The sequence below is a fragment of the Xiphias gladius genome, chromosome 20, assembly GCF_016859285.1.
Source record: "Xiphias gladius isolate SHS-SW01 ecotype Sanya breed wild chromosome 20, ASM1685928v1, whole genome shotgun sequence".
NCBI lineage: Eukaryota > Metazoa > Chordata > Actinopteri > Istiophoriformes > Xiphiidae > Xiphias > Xiphias gladius.
The window spans coordinates 15,410,259-15,429,201 of record NC_053419.1 but is presented as its reverse complement, the minus strand read 5'-3'; the positions used below and the strand labels follow the sequence as shown (position 1 = coordinate 15,429,201).

Sequence of the window (18,943 nt, the reverse complement as noted above, 5' to 3'; positions counted from 1 at the left end):
GTGGAGTACAGAGAGTAGAATTAAAAAAAAAAATTAAGTAGTAATAACACATCTCCAGCAGAAAAAGTTATATCTTTTCTCTTGGAGAAAACTGGTTCTAATGTGCTACAATTAAAATTTGGGTAATTTACAAGATCACTCAGGATGGATGAGTTTTGTTCTGGTGTAATAAAGTAAAATCTCTGAGGCTGCCTATATTTTGCATAGGATTTTACCACAAGATGGCATTGTGAAGACATATAAGAGATGTCACAGTGCCTCCTGGTACTTACAGGAGCTTTGTAATTGGATGCTTGTCACTTTGGACTAGGTTGATGTCATTCAGGGTTATGGGCCTGAGGGTCGTAATGTCTTGACTCAATAAAATCTCAAAGCTAAAATTGACTAAAAGTCCTTCCATCTTTTAAAACTCTCTGTTTAAAACAAAACTATCACAATATAGATTATGGCACCTTATTGGTGACATTTCATATCAGTAGAAATATTCAACTACTATTAGCGTGTGTGGAAGTTAGGAACCTCATACTCAACCCAAATCATTAACACAAAACACCACAGGCAGTAGTGAACAGAGGATAAATCTGCTCTGAGAGAAGAAAACAAATGAATCTGAATGACTGTTCTGTAAACGTTATGTTTACTGGAATGGTGAAATTTCAATTTTCAGGCAATTTATTTATTTTTGCTTTAACAGAGACTATTGAAAAACATGGATGTAGTATCTGTGATGCCAGTCATACGTCTTTGGAGGGATGTTTTGAAGCCTGGATTTACCTCTTGCTGTTATCTGTCAGTTTTCCGAAGCTAGAAAATTTGCTTACCGTGATAGGCTGCAAAACCTGTCAATTAAACAAACATCTCAATATTTCTTCTCTGTAACCAATATGATAAAATAGAATATGATTTTTGTTATTTATGTTTATCATTATCATATCCATCTGTAAGCTAGAGTGAGGAGAAATAACATTACACATGTGACAAAGATGTTTCTTTATTACTGCTGTCTTTTGAAAATTGAAAATAACAAACACTCATCTAATGCAATAATATAATAATGGAATACAATTCCACAGCACCACAAACTGCAGCCTAAAAAATGATCATACAGTTGAATCATCACCTCTACAAAAGAGTATCAACATCAACTGAACATTGTCATCATGAAAGTAGGATTTATTGCAGTACAGTTATATTACACCGCATTAGTTTTAGCTTGGTGTACTAAATAAACTGCCATCTGACTGACGTCATCCTAGAATTCATGGCCATTTAATTTCCACATCACAAAAAAGGAGGTATGAACACTGGAATGAGTACATTTCACAAATCATATGTCACACTATGACAAATATGAAATGAATGAAAAAATAACTCTATGGTAAACCTAATAGGTTATAGAGGCATTTCACTTAATACCTGGAATATCTATTTTTTTCTAACTTTTTGGAAGGAGGAACAGTTGCTATGTGCAAAACAATGGTTGCTATGTATCTATGTATCTACGAAAAATATACAAAGCAAACAAATAAATTGGTGCCTTTAATGATATGCTTTTTAAATGTTTATCTGATTTACCCCTGCACAAAAAGTGGGTGTTTGGTTACCAAAGGTTACCATTAACTTCTATAGGTAGAGATGCTTACACTAAAAGTACACCTAGGCTGCAGTGTCAGGTCAGTGAGGTGGCCTGTCTTTTCAGCTCCTATTTTATGGCTCATCACAATACCACTGCTGCTGTCCCAGTTGTGGCCTTTATGAAGGTAGCTGATGTGGAGCTGTATATTGCCTTTATGGAGGCAGCTGATGTAGTATACATCAGCTGCCTCCATAAAGGACATGGTCATCCTTTTTTAGAAAAACAAAACAAAACGATGCACCATGCATGAAGTAAGTGGTGCTGTGTACTCACAATGGTCAGTAACTTTTGCCAACCCTTCCTCTGAGCTTTTTGTCAGTCATGGAGATGCTGATCTAGTCTATTACTCTATTAACAGCCTTTTTAAAATTCCTTTTGTGTGTGTGCATGTGTATAATGTATCATTACTTTATAATATCTGTACTTTAGAGTCTGTTATCACTTTTTAAAATCTCTGCACACCTCCATTCATATCCTTTTTATATAATAGGTTAAATATATTTGAATGTGATATTAAGGGCTGTTTTGACAGTTGTCCTACCAAGCCATTTCTTCCAGGCATATTATTAAAAATATTTACTGTAGGTGCTTGGCTCTGGTGCTTATTTGTTGAAATAAATTCCAGAGTGCTCTAAATGCTGTCAACACCACTGAGCTGTGCAGGTATTTCACAACACTAACCATGTGGGTCAAAAAAGGTCACCTATATTCAACATTGAGAGAATGCTGGGTGTGGGCGCTGTTATCTATCCATAAAATTGGGTGTTGTAGAGGGGGGTGTTTGTGTGTTTTTGCAGCAGGGCACAGCATGGCCATATTCTGTTAATAGCGCTGACTGTTACTGTTGGAGTCTGCAGCAGAATCTTAAAATTACCAGAGCTGTTGAAGGTGCCACAGGAGCTAAACCCACAGATTTTATATCTTTTTTTCTCTGGATATACTAAAGTTTTTATCCTCAGGGATCATAAAGTGGGCTTATAGAACTGTGGCTCCAAAAACAACTGTGGAGTGTCTTCACCCCATATTAAACAAACTGCAGTATTTTACACTAAAGGTGTGGACCTTCAGACCTTGCCAAAGACTGAGACAGCTCTCCTGTGGGGACAAATCGGTGCACATTTTCCTGATTTTCCCTGAAGAATTTATTAAATTATGCCTTGCCTTCCAGTCAGTGTGAGACCAAGATTGAGTACAGCCTATACTTTCCCACTGTCCTCCCTGTCAGTCCTAATGGTTATTGCTACAAATTTGACAGCCCAAAGGCTGCAGCCAACTTCCACCACACAAGATTCCCCCACAGCTAGACAAGACTGACAAACAAACCTCATCAGGTGTCATCAGAAGCATATAAAAACATCTCCCACAGGGTCAAAAGGGAAGACAACATGACACTTTTATCACATGTATTTTGGACTTTATATATGGAGGAAAGGAAACTCTGGAGGGGATAATACTGTCTTTTTTGATGTTTCAAGTATTTTGTAACATGGCAGAGTGGAGAAAGAAGGGAAAACAGTGGAAAACCTTGGGAAACAGTGTGATCTACTTGTACAAACAAGTAGTTCAGACTATATTTAAGCCTGTATTTGTGAAATTTAAAAAAAAAAATAAGAGCATCAAAATTGTACTATAGCAGAATTTGGCACATTTACACAACATTCAAAAACCATTGGGTATTTCATGTTTGGAACATTTCTCTTTCATTTCTCATACCAGCTAAGCCCATGGTGTAGCAGCTAAGGGTGTTTATGTACCACTACAACCCTAACCAGAGACACGTCAATAGGAAAAAAAGAGAGGGTTAGTCTCTGATACCCCCTTGCACCTATCCACCACTGTGAGCCATCTTAACAAATCACAGAGCACAACTGCCAAATCGAACACATGCTACCAAAGTAAATATCTCTTTGCAGTTTCTCAGGGAAAGGTTACTCTTGTCACAGTGGAGTGTTTCCGCTGCCAGTGTTAATGTCATAATAATTTGGTGGCTGTAGGTCTCTACCTGGAGAGCTTGCACCTGACAAATTAGGAAAGGCAAGGAAGGTTACTTATGTAGCACATTTCATACACAAAGGCATTTCAAAGCAATTTACAAAATGTATAAATTAAGTGATGGTAAGCACACTTTGTTTTTGACTTAAGTGTCCACAATTACAGCAAGACTTCTGTCTTAGTTTTTGGCTTTCAAAGACAGAGATGGTCATTCTTAGCACTTCCTTTTTTATCTTACTTTTTTCACATTGTAGGTTGAGGAGATTTTGGCACATTGCACATTCAGTTATTGTTATATTAAATGCACTTGTGGAAATAATCTAAGGGACTATAGTTGCTTGGCTGCACATGATTGTTTTCTTCATAATTGAGATCAGTGACTTCATAGTCATTTGAACAATTAGGCCTGAAGCAAACATGTTTAGGACAGTAAATATTACAAGATTAAAGAGAGGAGGCTCAAGGATTGAGCCTTGAGGAACTCTGCATGGCATGTTGGTTTTCACAGATTCAGATTCTTTTTGCCAAAAGAAATAAAAGTACTTCCTGTTTTGGAAATAGAATTTAATTTACTTGAAGTATCACACATTTCAACCCATTTCAACCCAGGTTTCTAGTAAGCCTAGTAGCATTGCACTCTCTTATAAAAGCTACACGCACACACTTTTATCTTTGTGAGGACATGCACTGACATAACACATTCCCTATCCCCTTACTCTAACCTCAACCATCCCTATCCCCTTACTCTAACCTCAACCATCACAATTAAATACCTAACCCCAACAATTACCCTAACCCTAAAATTAACCTACTCTAATTATAATCTGAGCCCTAAAACCATATCTTAACCCTTAAACAGCCCTTTAAATTTGTGAGGGATGGCTAAAAGGTCCTCACTTTCCCAAAATGTCCTCACTCTGTAAGGTATATAACTCAAACCAGGTCCTCAAAAAGTAAAAGTAAATACACATCCACACAGTAACATTAATACACACCGTCAAAAAACCCAATTACAAAAACACAAAACTACATATAAAGTCACACATAGAGACATACAGAAGCATGTGCATGTTGTGTATGTACAACAAGATCAGCTTTCTAGCTGAAGCCTTGGGACAGGTGCACATTGTTTTTTAAGGGCTAACATTCAGTTAGTGCTTACTTTCTCATATTCCCTGCCATCAAAATGTCAAGTGACACTTGATTAACACTGGAGTTTAGAGACTTTGGATGAATGGAATATGTGAAACCACTACTCAGCTCAGTTTTTTCAAAAATGAGAGGGTCGCCCTAATGCTATTTTTTTCCCTTTGGAAGAACATCCTTTTATGCTCTAATCTATACATAATGTAGCTGCTAATGGAGCTTATTTTACATCAGATGACCCTACCCATTATGTTGTATGAGTTTGTTGATCTGAATACAAAAGCCTCAGTGGAATGATAGTAGGTAGAACCGCACTAATAAATATATTTGAATTAACAATAGATCAAATTAATATGTGTATTGCAAAAGATGTTACTCATAGTGTTTTCAGAAAATAAAGCTCTGATAAACCCACTGTATGCTCACTGTCCAGCACCAAACAACAGACAGACTAGGCTAGGGACTAGCTAGTGAAAGTAGAGCGTTTAGACGTGTTGGTAAGTGGCCAGAAATAAGACTCCAAATGAATCATTCATTAGGGATCTTAAAGCACTGTGGCACACTTTTTTTTAAACAAATGGACTGAGTTTAAAGTAGTATTAACCTGAGCAAGAGTTGCACCAATTGTACGTTCACAAAATAATTGCTGACCATATGGTGTCAGGACATAATAATGTTTAATTACCTTAGATTCTTAGCTCTTTCTCCTACATAATCACAGCACACACCCACCACAGGTATTACTTTGTATCCAACCATAATACCTTGGAGAGGTGCAATATCCCAGCAGGCCTCTGTATTGTCATCATCATCTCTGTTTTTATTTATGCACTCATTATATTTTGATGCAGTGGCCCCAGCTGTTACTCGTGCATAACATTTAGTTCAATAAAAATCTCATACTTTAAGCAATTGATGTTGCATGAGCACCTGCATAAAACGAAAGGCCCTGTCAGCAGCATGCACAGTTGTTTTTCTCATTTGTTTGTTTTTTACCGTTCTCACTTTATCTGAATTGTATATCTCCACACTGCAAAACGTGATTTCTACATGTGCGGGATCACTGCAAGTGTCTTTTTCGTGTTGAAGTATGAAAACAGCATAAACTGATTCTGAGCGAGGATCCGGAGGCAGTTGGTCTAACCTGTGCCATATCTCCTTCCAATTCATAAAATGGAAACGGTGGTAAGCAAACAAATGAAGCCACCTAGTTTTCATCGAGTCCACAATGTTTTTATCCAGTGGATGAGACTCTAAAAGGTTCATTAAGGTATTCCATAAGTCTAAGTGCATAACCAAAATGTATACCAACCACCACCTGAAAAGAGTAAACACACTGTCCCTCATAAAAAAGTTTTTTCACAGGTGACATCTCTAAACTGAGGGTGGGTGACTTCCTATAGGTTACTGCGAGCTGGTTGGCTAATGTAAAGGAGTTACCTGGCAAGCTAGTTGCCATGGTTGATTAAAAAAAAAAATCTGTCCCACAGGAACTGATTGCAGAGGCTTGATGATCACACATGTGAAGTTAACCTATTAGCATAACCTTGTCAACCTGCGGTGCTAACTAGCTGTTTGCTAAGAACACAGTGAATGCTAACACACTGACTGTGGGACTCAAAATAAGCTCATCCAAAAATGTGTCCGAAGTTCACTGTCCTTCTGGCTTTAAGAACTATGATCTTAATATCTAATGCAAATGGTTTTTGTTTTTTTTTCAAAACTCAGTACTGCTATTCTGTAAATGGGTGCATAAGATAGTGTGGCAATACTTTTTTTTTTCTGCTAAGCACGCCTTAATGGAGGCAGCACTTCTGTAGCTGCCGGTTAATGTGACTTAGTTGTTATTTTAGCCTTTTTCTTTATGAAGAGGAGAGCTAATCTCAAAATGTGCCTGAGAGAGACTCCTCTACAATGACAGCCATCCTCCACAGTTCATGATCCTTCTCTAACTTCTGTGTACACAGAATGCGTACACTTATTTTCCATTTAAAAATGCCTGTTACTTACAAAGCTTGCTTGCTTACACACTTAGAAAATAAACTCCATTTATGATATCTATAAAACTGCCATGCAGCACAAGTACGCCTCCTTGGCAATACAGTAAGGAGTCAGAGCACAAATGACTGAAAGATGGACATGCCTATGCCATATAGTTTATTGATCTTTGTAAAGATGACAGTTGAATGCAGGGTGTCATGTTTTTGCCAAATAAATTTGATGAGTGCAGTTCCTCCCAACGATTATCTAGTGGTGCCAAGGTTACCATGGAGCAAAGGAAATGTAGATGAGGGAGCACATTCATTTTTAATTACTGAGATTTTGGCCTGATGTGACGCTTGAAGATTAACCTACCATCCACATTTGATGCATCATCCCAACAGTAGAGACTGCAATTCTTTGGCACAGATGAAGCAATTCATTTAAGTTTTAGATAATTAAAGTGTTTTATCTTAGTGACATTTATAATGTCCATCTCCTTCTTAGTAAAGGGCAGGAGGACTGACTAGTAACCATTAAATTTATATCTTGTAATGCTTTTGAAATGCTCAAAGGTAGATTATATATGGATTATATATGAGAGATTGAAGGCTGAATTGAAAATTATATCATCAGCAAAAAGAAAACATAATCTTCCAGTACTTCCTGAATAAATGTTGATTTGGTAAATTATTTTCACATTTGGTTCCACTAAGGTGAATTAAATGAATGTATCAATTGGCAAGTCTGACTACATCCTGAGGCATGGGGAAACTAATGTAAGCAGTGCCAGTTAGTTTAGGGGTGCAGGTCATTGGTATAGCAATCTAATCATGTCAAAAAAAACACATTTTTCTCTGTAGTGGAAGAAATACACCGAAAATATACAAAGCATATTCCTGATATCTGTGGTGCATTCATATTCTGGCTTCCGGGACAGAATTTTCACATTTCTTTTACAGGTGTAAAAACATTGCTTGTACACAAAGTAATGTTGGACACTTGGTTTTACAATGGATGGAGCCAGAAACACTTAACACAAAAAGCCAGCGAAACTTAGAGCAGCCTTTTTTTTAAATCTTTTATCCAGTTTTGACAAGTTAACAAGTACAGCGGGGATACAGATCTAGGTTTCTGTATGTCATGAAATGCTTTGCTGAGAGCTAATGTTAGCACTAGCAAAAGCAGTGTAACCCCCTAACAGATACTCCAGTCACCCATGGGTCTTAGCTTCAGTCAAATAAGTGCTGCCCTGGCATGCCATCTCTTTGACATATACATTACAAGGGAGTCAGTAACTAAGGTCAACTGACCACTTTTTGGAAGAAATCTCACATTTCACACTCATAATTCCCTGCATGTTTTCCCTGTCTCTGCGTGGGTTTCCTCCGAGTGCTCTGGTTTCCTCCCACACAAAAAGACATGCAAGTTAGATGATATGGAAATTCTAAATTACACACAAGAGTGCAGCGCAGTGTTTGTCAGTGTGTTAGCCTTATAATAGAAAGGCAAAATTTTCCAGAACGTACCTTTTTTTGACCAGTACATGCGGGGATACAACCATTACCCAACAACGCTGCACAGAATGAGCAGTTTAGAAAAAATGGGAGCAGTAGAACAAAAATGAGGCAGTAGAGAAAATGGATGAATGTTAATGTGGTATTATCAGACTAAACAGACTTTGTTTAAAGAGTATAGATAAGCAAAATTGTAAGACCACAGCATATACTGTATATCTTCTGAACACAAGAAATTCTGATAACTTGTTCTTCTCTTCACTCTATTGCCATGCACTGCTAAGTCCATGTCTTGGTCTTAATTGGCAGTTTGAAACATTTACTTAGGACCCAATTTGCAGTGTTTCTATATCTACTGCAGAAAAAGGATTATCTCAGTGCAATAGCTAATTGAGTAGCATAAGAAGTCAGAAGTTTCACTCCATTTATCTACTCAGTGGCATCAGCCACAATCTGGTCCAATATTACTGCCACTATGAGAGGACAAATATCCTCCATTCTCCTCTGTGGTCACATGTACAGCTGAACAGAGTCACTGGCCTTGTTGGACAAAACCCAGATTTGTCAAAGACCAGCTTGTGTACATTGATTGCTTCTTCTGTTGCCCAGCAACTGACCTCGTGTCATTGTGTATGCCTCACCAGACGTGATGGTTTGAGAAGAACAAGCACTTCTAACATGGACTGTCAATGGAGAGCGCTAGGCTTCGACTTTCAATGTCTTTCATCTGAGAAAGAGTTGATAAAGGTTTGCTAAACAAAAAAGTTAATGTATCCTATTTATTCTGTGTGTCATTTCCAAAATCCAATTCATGTTGTTTCATTGGCCCAAAACCCATCTCAAATTCCCCTGTTGCAATTAATGTTCGTGGCCGGTGTTTGTTTGTTGATCAAAATTAATTCTCACACAATACAACTGTTTCCTATTTTATCCCTCACATTTATCATATTGTGTCATTTAATGTCTATAATCAGTTACCTATTTCTATTTATCATGACAGTCAGGCCAGGCACATTTTTTCTGCTGAGTACAGAGAATCTGTGACCAAGAATAGACCTTTCAAGCCCCTGACTGACAGCTGATTTTTAAGATGAGGGAGATTTGAAAAAGGAGTTACCTCATCACATGGTGGTGCCATGAATGACATTAAAATTAGCATCAAAACATAATATCTCAATATCATCACTTACTATACCTCTATTTTTTTCACATTTCCAAATTGCTATGTAAAATTAGAACAGAGGAACCGGCTTGGGCGAGTGCCCCATCACATTTATTTGATCCAATTAAGTTGGAATTGAGAGAACAGCCATTCTTCTTGGTGTCCACAAGAAATAAATCAAAACTATATGGAATAGAACGTTGCTTTTTTTTAACAAATGCTGTATTCAGCACACAGACTACTGAGAAAAGCTGTTCGTTAGCAGATGAGTTCTCTTTGCAGAAAGCATACTGGCATAAAGCCAAATCTGTCATAAATAAACATGTCAAACTAATAATCTGCTGGTGAAAAAAGGTCTAGGTTATCTAACCTCACCACCCTCGTGTAGTAAAACAGCTGAAACAACTGGAGTGTGAAATATGGACTGAACAGATTCAGATATCATGGCCTCAGTATCCATGGCAACTATAATGCCCCGTGTCAATATTTCACCACCTGTCAGACCAACTGTGTATGGTCATTATAAGTTGTATTTGGGCTGCATTTTTTGTAAAATTAACATCTGGATTATGGAGAATACTAGCTGTCCTATGGCTCTATGCAAATCTCATACAGTCAGAATCAAATATATTTTTGGTTTATGTCATGGTTTTGTCATCTGTTTAGTCAGAATACATTACTTGTGAGTACAGACAGAGTTTACTTTGTGGCGAGGAGTAAACAGAGAAACAAAAGGAGATGCAAAAAAGGTAAAGTTTATACATTTCTGTGGAGGATAGTGAAAGCACTCCGAAGACATGTTTGGTCCACTTTTGCTAGGATTATGGGTCTAAATTAAACATACGGGCATTCCAGCTGAGAAAAGCACCTGGTAAGCTTCGAGGAAAACATCTCATAAGCCTGTGTGCTGCTGGGATAAACAGGTACAAGCCATTCAGAGACACGCTCCAAACACAGCATCAGAGGCACATCAGAAATAGACCGGTCCAGCTGAACAGGAAAGGATTCTGCCACCAAGCCAAGTACTCTGTGGAGAATAGGGGGGGATATGAATAGCTTGGAAACTTCCCTAATCTCCCCGTCAGAATTCCAAGCCTGGCTTGTGAGAAGGAGGCATAGTGCTCATTCCTGGTGAGGTGGATGTGCACTGTGATCTCCCAGCTATTGTTTGGGGCAGACATGGGTACATTATAGATAATAGATGAGAAACAAATATAGACTAAAAGTTGATGGGGTATAAAGGATCATACTGAAATTTTGCAAGTCAATTTCAGCATTATGTCATCAAGTATTGTCATCATACCTACGTATCTAAGTACATACTAGAATGCAATTATCACCAGCAATGGCCCCAGCTTAGTTTTAGGGTTAAATCTGCCATAGCACCAAAGAAATTAAACAAGAAATGAATAAAACTTTCCGAAGCATAATACAGATCATTTTCACGCTGGGAGTTGATATTTTGAAGTTACTTTGTAATTGATATTCATTTATTTTATGGGAGTCTATATTTTAGGTCACCTCTGTGCCGTCTGCAGTATCAACAAAAGGCATTTCCCACAATTGAGACGCATGCCCTTGCATATAACTGTGCTTGATATTTGAACTTGGCTGGTATATCTGATGGGCCTTTCAAAGGAAACAAGATACACTGATTGTCTGAATCCCATATGAAAATCTGACCCTGAGCATGACATGTGCTCCCCTCTGATTCACGGTTCACTGGATTAAGTCAGTGCTATTGTTATTACGAATGCTGACATTCAGTGCTTGGCTTCACGGATGGGGTACCTTTATTTTTTTAATGACAAAGGTCGCTTCTATATATAACTGTCTGAATGAAAGATGCACAATTCTGTTCCCTTGAGGGCTTTTTCACAGAGTCATCTACAGTCTGTTATTCATGTGTCCTGAGAGCATTTGCAAATTCCATTTTCTCAAAAGGATAACTAAGACTTTATATTCAGACTTGTGCTTTTTATAACATAAATATTTCAAATTTCTCACCCAAAATGTAATTTAGTCCGAGTGCAATTCTTGGCTACTACTATTTTAAATGCTGTAATATAAAACAGAGGGCTGGGTATCACAAATTGACTCCGCTCATTTCATATACAGCACCTCTTTATCATGTTGTAAACTTATTGTGTTTTGATTAATTTCAAATTGCTTGCTATGCTTCAGTAGAGTGTGAAATGCACTTTCCCTTTTGTGGTTTTTCAATTTCTATCATTGTGAGCATGGGGGAAGAGTACGGGGTGGGCAAAAAGAATGAACACATGGATGTCTGTTATAATTAAGAAACTGAAGTATTGGAACAGGCAGTGCCTTCACCAGCTATAATTCATCAAACATGGTCTTAATTAAATTGTTTACACAGATGTCTACAAGCTGGTTCCTGCAACAGTCATTCCATTGTAACAGTGCAATATTATTACTGGACTCATTCGAGAAGTTTTGTGTGGCTGTTCACTACACCATAAAATAGAGAATTTAATTCCTATTTGAGATGAGCAAATTCCAACAAGTGCTACTGTATATCTCCTTAGAAGTCGCTATGAAAAGCTCCTGTTCTTTGGAGTGGCAGCTGTAGAGGGGGAAAGCGCTAATGTTTACACATTAAATACCTCACTGTCAACACATAACTGAATCTCGCTGGGCAAATGCTAGGTGTTTATAGTTCTTTTCAACATATCAATTCCAATAATTAAAAGTATTTTTAGCGAGACTTAAATGTTTCAAAGTTTTTTGCTCTTCATATGGAGCCTTGGTTTTTGTTTGATTTCATTTGGGGATATTTCGAGGATGAATAAAACTGACATTTTATTTTTTGTTTGTTTTTGTTTCTCACAGAGGAAAATCCATAATTTTTAGCATTCTGTTCATGATATGATGTGAGCTAAATCATTTCACATACAGCACAGTCAATGGGGCTCCAGAGGACAGCAAGGGCTCAAGGTTGCTACCCTTTTTAGCCATTTAACAAAACACTGAATCTTTAAAGTCTGAGTCACACCCTGTCAGGGCCTTAGGAGGAATGTAACTGCTGTCTCAATCACTCTCTTTTATTAGCCCAGACCAGACTAGTGGTCTGCCTGCCCTCATTCCCAGTGTTATCTCAGGGATTAAGGGCTTGCTGTCTTTGACCACCCTCTCTTCGCCTGGTCACATAGATATAAACAAACATTCTGAACACAGGCATGCAAGCACACACACGCCTGTGTTTAGAGGGAAGGTATTACCCAGTGGAGTTAGAAGGGAATGACTGATTTTGGATAGGGATTTGGAGGATATAGTTCAGATTTTTTTTCTTGTGCTCTAAAATCTCAAAATAGCTATTGTGAGTTAGAGACACTAGACAATAATGTCTAAGAGAAGAAAGGGGGAAAAAAAGTCACATCTTCTTTAAAGCTACATTTTTAAAATTCTTGTTTTTCTTTTTTTGTCAGATGGGGGCAAAACTACTGAAGCCAAATGCATTCACCAAAAATCCCAAACTTCATTTTTTCTCCAAAACTATTTGGTGACCTTATCCCATAATTACGACTTACCATGTCATTATTATGAGAAAAGATTGCATTATTATGAGATCCGATAATTATAAGAAAAGATTAAGGTGGATATCAATGCCATTGCTATTTGAAAAGATAAAGGCATTATGGTGCTATTTGATTAAATTGTCTGTTCTGAAGTTCTGAAACGGTCCAATTCCAGCCGCAGCACATGCGTATGTGAGTTACCCTGTGAGCTGCAACTTGAGCCCCATTTTTTAACCTATATTTGTTTACATTTTGAAAAATGTAGTACACCAAATTAATGGCTCCTTTTTTGCTATGTACCATTGAATGCACTGACAACTATTAATGAATTACTCTGATACCGAAAAAAATCTTAGAAACCTACTGAGTCTGAGCCAAGCTCTGAAGTGTGCCAATTACTGCCCAATCAGTCGACTGTACATTATCTATTAATTATGAGATGTTTTCTCATAATTAAGAGATCCTGATCTCGTAATTACAGCATCCTTTCTCATAATTATGAGATAGTAAGTTATAATGATGAGATAAAGTCTCCAAAACGTTTCTTTTGTGAATGCAAGGTGTTTCCATAGCAGACTAACTTACACAAGCTGAATGGTTGAAGATGTGCATATGCACATGTATACACCCCTAAAAACCCGGGGGTGTGTATGTGCCACAGCATTGCCCTTTCTGTCTGAATAAAGCAAATCATAAAAAAGCTGATCATAACAAGAGTACATACTCGGTCATTTGTAATATGACAAAGTTTTAGTTAAGCTTTTGAAAATGAAAAAAAAAAATCAGTTTGTATGTGTTTTTGAAGATTGGAGATATAACAGCTCTGTTCAACATGTACAGACAGCTGAAAGCTCTTTAACGATCATAGCGACCAATCAAATTACCAACTGCTTGACCAGGGGTGGAAGTAACGAGTACCAGTACAATGAAACAGTAAATTTACTCTCATTACTGTAACAAGGTTGTTTTTTTTTGTGCACTTCTACTTTTTGGTGTATTTTTTAAAAATCAGCAGTTTCACTCTGAAGTATTTTTTTTTACATGAGTATCTCATGTATTTTACTTCACCTCATTTTACGTCAAAATCCTTAGAGTAAAAGTAAAACTCATATGATGAAGTTATGATTAAGAGCGCAAAAAAAACCGAAAAGAGCCAAATCAGCAGCTGCAGCAGAAAAGAGGCTGCCAGTGAGTCTGCAGCATCATGGTCTGCGGCCGCTGGAGAGCAGAGCTCCGTGTTTAGAGAGGAGCTGCTCTCAGCTTCACAGTCCACATACATGTTGTGTGCAAGAAATGACTGATTGTTGCAACTCAATGTGCAGAGGAGGGCATCAACAACTACTGCATTGCCTAGCAACATAGCGTTTTGTCTGTGTTCGTTGGCTATAGCTACTGTGGAGTTTATGTTGCTTATATATCTCCGCCTTTTCTGCTGCTTTATTCTGGTTTTAATTCTAAAAGAAGTGGCAGGCTATTCGATTTATGTAGCTAAATATTGCTAGAGTGTCTATGGACACCCGCCAGGGTAACCAGGTGTTTCTTTTATTTTGTCCTGCCCATTTATATCAGTGAAAGTAAGCTAAATAACAGAAACATGTCATATAATGCAATAGAGCTTAACAGCACCACACACAACAGCCTCCAAAGTGATAATACAGTTGAATCAAAACCTCTCTAAAACAGTTTTAATAAAACTGAAGATTATAACCTTCATGAAGGGAGGATTTATTGCAGGACAGTTGTATTAGACTGCATTAGTTGTAGCTTGGGGTACCTGATAAACTGCCAACTGAGTGTATATTTGTATTTATCAGTTGTATGCACAGGCTGCACAGTGCCTGACTGGAATTCATTGGTTGCTTTTGGTGCGGTTCTCACACAGCGTATGTGCATTGACATACCAATGCATATATACCTGGTAGCCTAAAGATGTTCTTTAACAGTTTTATCATATATTCTCATTACCACCATATAACATTTTTTACCGTTAATTTTTTTTAACGTAATGCATTGACATTTACTCGGAGTACATTTTAACTGACTTACTTTTTACTTTTTTCTGAGAACATTTTTTTCACAACTAAGTTTTGCTTCTGCTTGAGTAAAATGTCTTTTAAGTAACAGTACTTTTACTGAAGTACAATTTTCTAGTACTCTTTCCACCCCAGTCCTTGACTTCAGATGCTGAATGCAGTAATCAAGTGGTTCAGTCATTGCAATAGCAGTGTACTGATTGATGGAGGGGGCGTAGGAACAACTAGAATGACAGTCAGTAGAGCGTATACCTCCGCCAAGACGAAATATTGACAAAAATCTCACAATGTTAAGGAAGGTTGAAGAAAAATTCCAGGATCTGCCCCTTTAACTGGATCTGCGCCAAAATTTAATGGGATCCTCCCTGGCCCAAGCCCCATCCATCCATCAAGTTTGGTGCAAATCCGTTCAGTACTTTTTGCATAATCCTGCTGACAATCAAACAAACCAACAAAAGTAATCTCCCTGGCGGAGGTAATAACAAGTCTGTCCCTCCTCGACCCATGCAGCCTGCACATCTGTGCACAGCCGACAGCTTGACAAGCTTATGCTCCAGAGTTTTGGTCAGATGCTCAAACTATAAAACTGATCGTGCAATGGTTTGTTTCTCTGTGTTACCAAGGGCTGATCTCAAGTTACTCAGATTGGTCCATCCAACATGGGGTTTAATTTTGCTGAAATTTAAAGATGCCAAACAGCAGCTGTCATAATCTTGAGGTTATCATGAATGTGAAGAGGATTAAATTACTCTTAGCACGAGGTATGATCAGGAAAGTGGCGATGATTGATATATATAGATTAGATCAATTTGAACATTTTTGGTGAGTGAAACCACAGAAATCGTTACCAATAAGTAACCAATCCAAGTAAAGAGGATGATGAATGAGGTAAAACATTGAACAATTGTATAATTTCTCTCTTTTATTTATTTATTTATTTATTTTAATTTATTTTATTTTTTTGCTATGATACCAACCATGAAAATGCCTGGAATCTTACACACTATATATGGTGTCTCTGTATAGATATTCCAATTGGCCCCTCTTCCAAGTGTCACTCTTTGTTTCTTTCAGACACAAATGTGCACATACCCACAAGCACGTAGACACCAAAAGACGACAAATTAGCTGTCAGTTTTACTAGCCATGTGACCTCAAAAGCAAAGAGAAGGGAGATAATGATCTTAGGCCAAGGACAAATATACAGACACACATACACACACACACATCTGCACACTAAAACTACACTGTCCAAGGACTTCAGGCTGTAGATTGACGCATCAAGGACTGGCATATAGATTGAGAAGGGTAAAAGTGATTATCACATGACAAGCTGAGTTGATAAACTGTGATGCATGCATAAAATTAAAGTTGCTATGACTAAAATTGTGACACAGAACCGCTCATCCTCTATTCTATACCTGCTCTCCCATAAATGAAATGAATGTTTTGTTGGTTCATTTATCATTCACTGAAGGGAATTACAAAGGAGTCATCTACAAAAAGCCAAGTGACATATTACGTATTTATAAGACACATAATGGAATTGCCTTGATTGTTTACTCCTTCTTACTGTCCAAAATATACTTTACATGGAGTTGGGAAAACCAAGACAATAGACACATTTTGAGCACACAGGATGGTGCCAGTCAAATATTTGCATGCCCAGTATTTTTGGTTAAAGCAATGTAATGTAAAGCAATATATATATATTATATATTATATTATATATATATGTATATATATATATATGTATGTATATGTATGTATATGTATATGTATATGTATATGTATATGTGTATTGTATTGTATTGTATTGTATATACTAGTTGACCTCTCCAGTACATCAGCTTTTAATAAAGCATTAATTAAAAGTCCCTTTAGGGTTGATGAGATCTTGTTAGGTTCTTAGATATGGTGGAATACTCTGCTCTGTGACAGGAGGGAAAATGTATCATTTATCTGGAAAATGAGAAATTGCCTCAAACGAATCATTGAGCACTGACTACTACTCAAACACATCTCTTATTGAAAAGAGGTTAAGCAGATATTCTGTCTTTTAAAAGCTACAAAGAAATAGCATGAATTCTAAGACAGATTTAATGTATTTACCTCAAGCCCTATCATCTTACTGTCTCAAAAGAGAATGCCCTCTTCCTTTTCTAAAATAATCCATAATAGCAAGTCCCAAAGTGCGCTCAGCCCTCCTGAGACCTCTGAAATAAAGAAATAACTATTTGTGACTTAGCTACAGCAATGCTCTGAAAAAAAAGTGTTTGTTCCAGAAGCCAGTGATTCCCAGATCTTCAGCAGTTAGCAAGCACCGTTATTTTGGTCCTTCTCCCTGATGAGTTGATACACAGGCCGTGCTCTGATCCCTTTGTCCATCAAAGAGACAAAACATTTTCAGCCTAATGCAACTGGATCCTTGCTAATGACAGCAAATAGCCCTGTCCGTTAGATGACAGCAGCTGAGAACAATACTTAATGTTGACATCACTTGCTATGGGGATCTATTTCGGTTTTCTTCCTTTTATAGTGTGCTGTTGGAAATTGCTATCTGGCTCCCTTGACAAAGAACATATAAAAGCTATGGAAGAGGAGGTGGCCTTGTGTGCTTGGGAATCTCTTTCAATCCCTTCAGACTCTTGCTTGTTTCTCAGCAAGTACTAGCTCACCTCTGAAAAAAATTTAACAACATGGCACCAAAGAAGATTGAACCAAAGAAACCTGAGCCAAAGAAGCCAGAACCTAAGAAAGATGTGGCCCCAGCTGCTAAGCCAGCTCCACCTCCAGAGCCACAGCCTCAGCGTCCCAAGGAGCCTGAGTTTGACCCCAAAAGCATCACTCTTGAGTACACTGCCGACCAGATTGAGGAGTTCAAGGAGGCCTTCAACTTGTTTGACCGCACACCCACTGGAGAAATGAAGATCACTTATGCCCAGTGCGGCGATGTGATGCGAGCTCTGGGCCAGAACCCTACCAATGCAGATGTGCTGAAAGTGCTTGGGAAACCACGGCCAGAGGACATGAGCTCTAAAATGGTGGACTTTGAGACCTTTTTGCCAATGCTCCAACATATCTCCCGTGCAAAAGATCAGGGCAATTTTGAGGATTTTGTGGAGGGGCTCAGGGTTTTTGACAAGGAAGGCAATGGCACCATCATGGGAGCTGAGCTGCGTCATGTGCTGGCAACACTGGGAGAGAGGATGACAGAAGATGAGGTGGACAGACTGATGGCTGGACAGGAAGATGCCAATGGGTGCATCAACTATGCCTCCTTTGTAAAGCACATTCTCTCTGGGTGAACGGGACATTTAACCTAAAGACTTTATTTTACTTCTGTTTTCTCCACTTTTCTGGATCCATGCTAAACATTTGTCCATTTAGAGGTGAGCATGTCACTTAGTCTGTGACATTATTTTTACACCATCAAAAGCAGAAGTTAATGTTCTAAGAAGAAATGTTGACCGCAAGACTTGTGATTAGTACTATTTAATAAACACACGGAAATATAATGAAATGCCCATGAGATAATATGGACAACCATAAAGAAAATCAATTAATAAAGAAAATATGATTACAAATCGTCTCACAAATATCATTTCAGAATACCCAACATTTAAATTTGAAGAGAAAATGATGACTCAAGCAGGATTGCTGATAAAAGTGCTCATTTTATGTTTATTCAACTTTTCACATCAACTGTGTTAATGTGATTAGCATAAAGTATTGTTGGAAGAGAAAAAAACAAATAGGATTTGGTTCCATCTGAAAATAGAACAGATTTGATTCTATTCTACTTTACACAAAGAGTGTTTGAATCAGCGAGCTTGTCATTGTGCTTGAGGGGCAGCTGCTGTGGATCAAGATATACTCCCACATTCTGGACACACATACAGACATGCAAGCACAGATCCAGTTCCCTCTGACAACTA

General features: G+C 37.9%; 1 protein-coding gene across 1 annotated transcript in view; it reads left to right on the top strand.

Annotated features, from left to right (window-relative positions):
• LOC120806890 (myosin light chain 4-like) overlaps positions 1 to 18,543 on the top strand; it is a 36,631-nt gene extending 18,088 nt beyond the window's left edge. Inside the window, exon 2 of the mRNA XM_040158423.1 lies at positions 17,545 to 18,543. Coding sequence (XP_040014357.1) covers positions 17,705 to 18,313 — 609 coding nt within the window. The 5' untranslated portion in view covers positions 17,545 to 17,704 and the 3' untranslated portion in view covers positions 18,314 to 18,543. The remainder of the gene's footprint in view (positions 1 to 17,544) is intronic.
• The last annotated feature ends 400 nt before the right edge of the window (positions 18,544 to 18,943 follow it).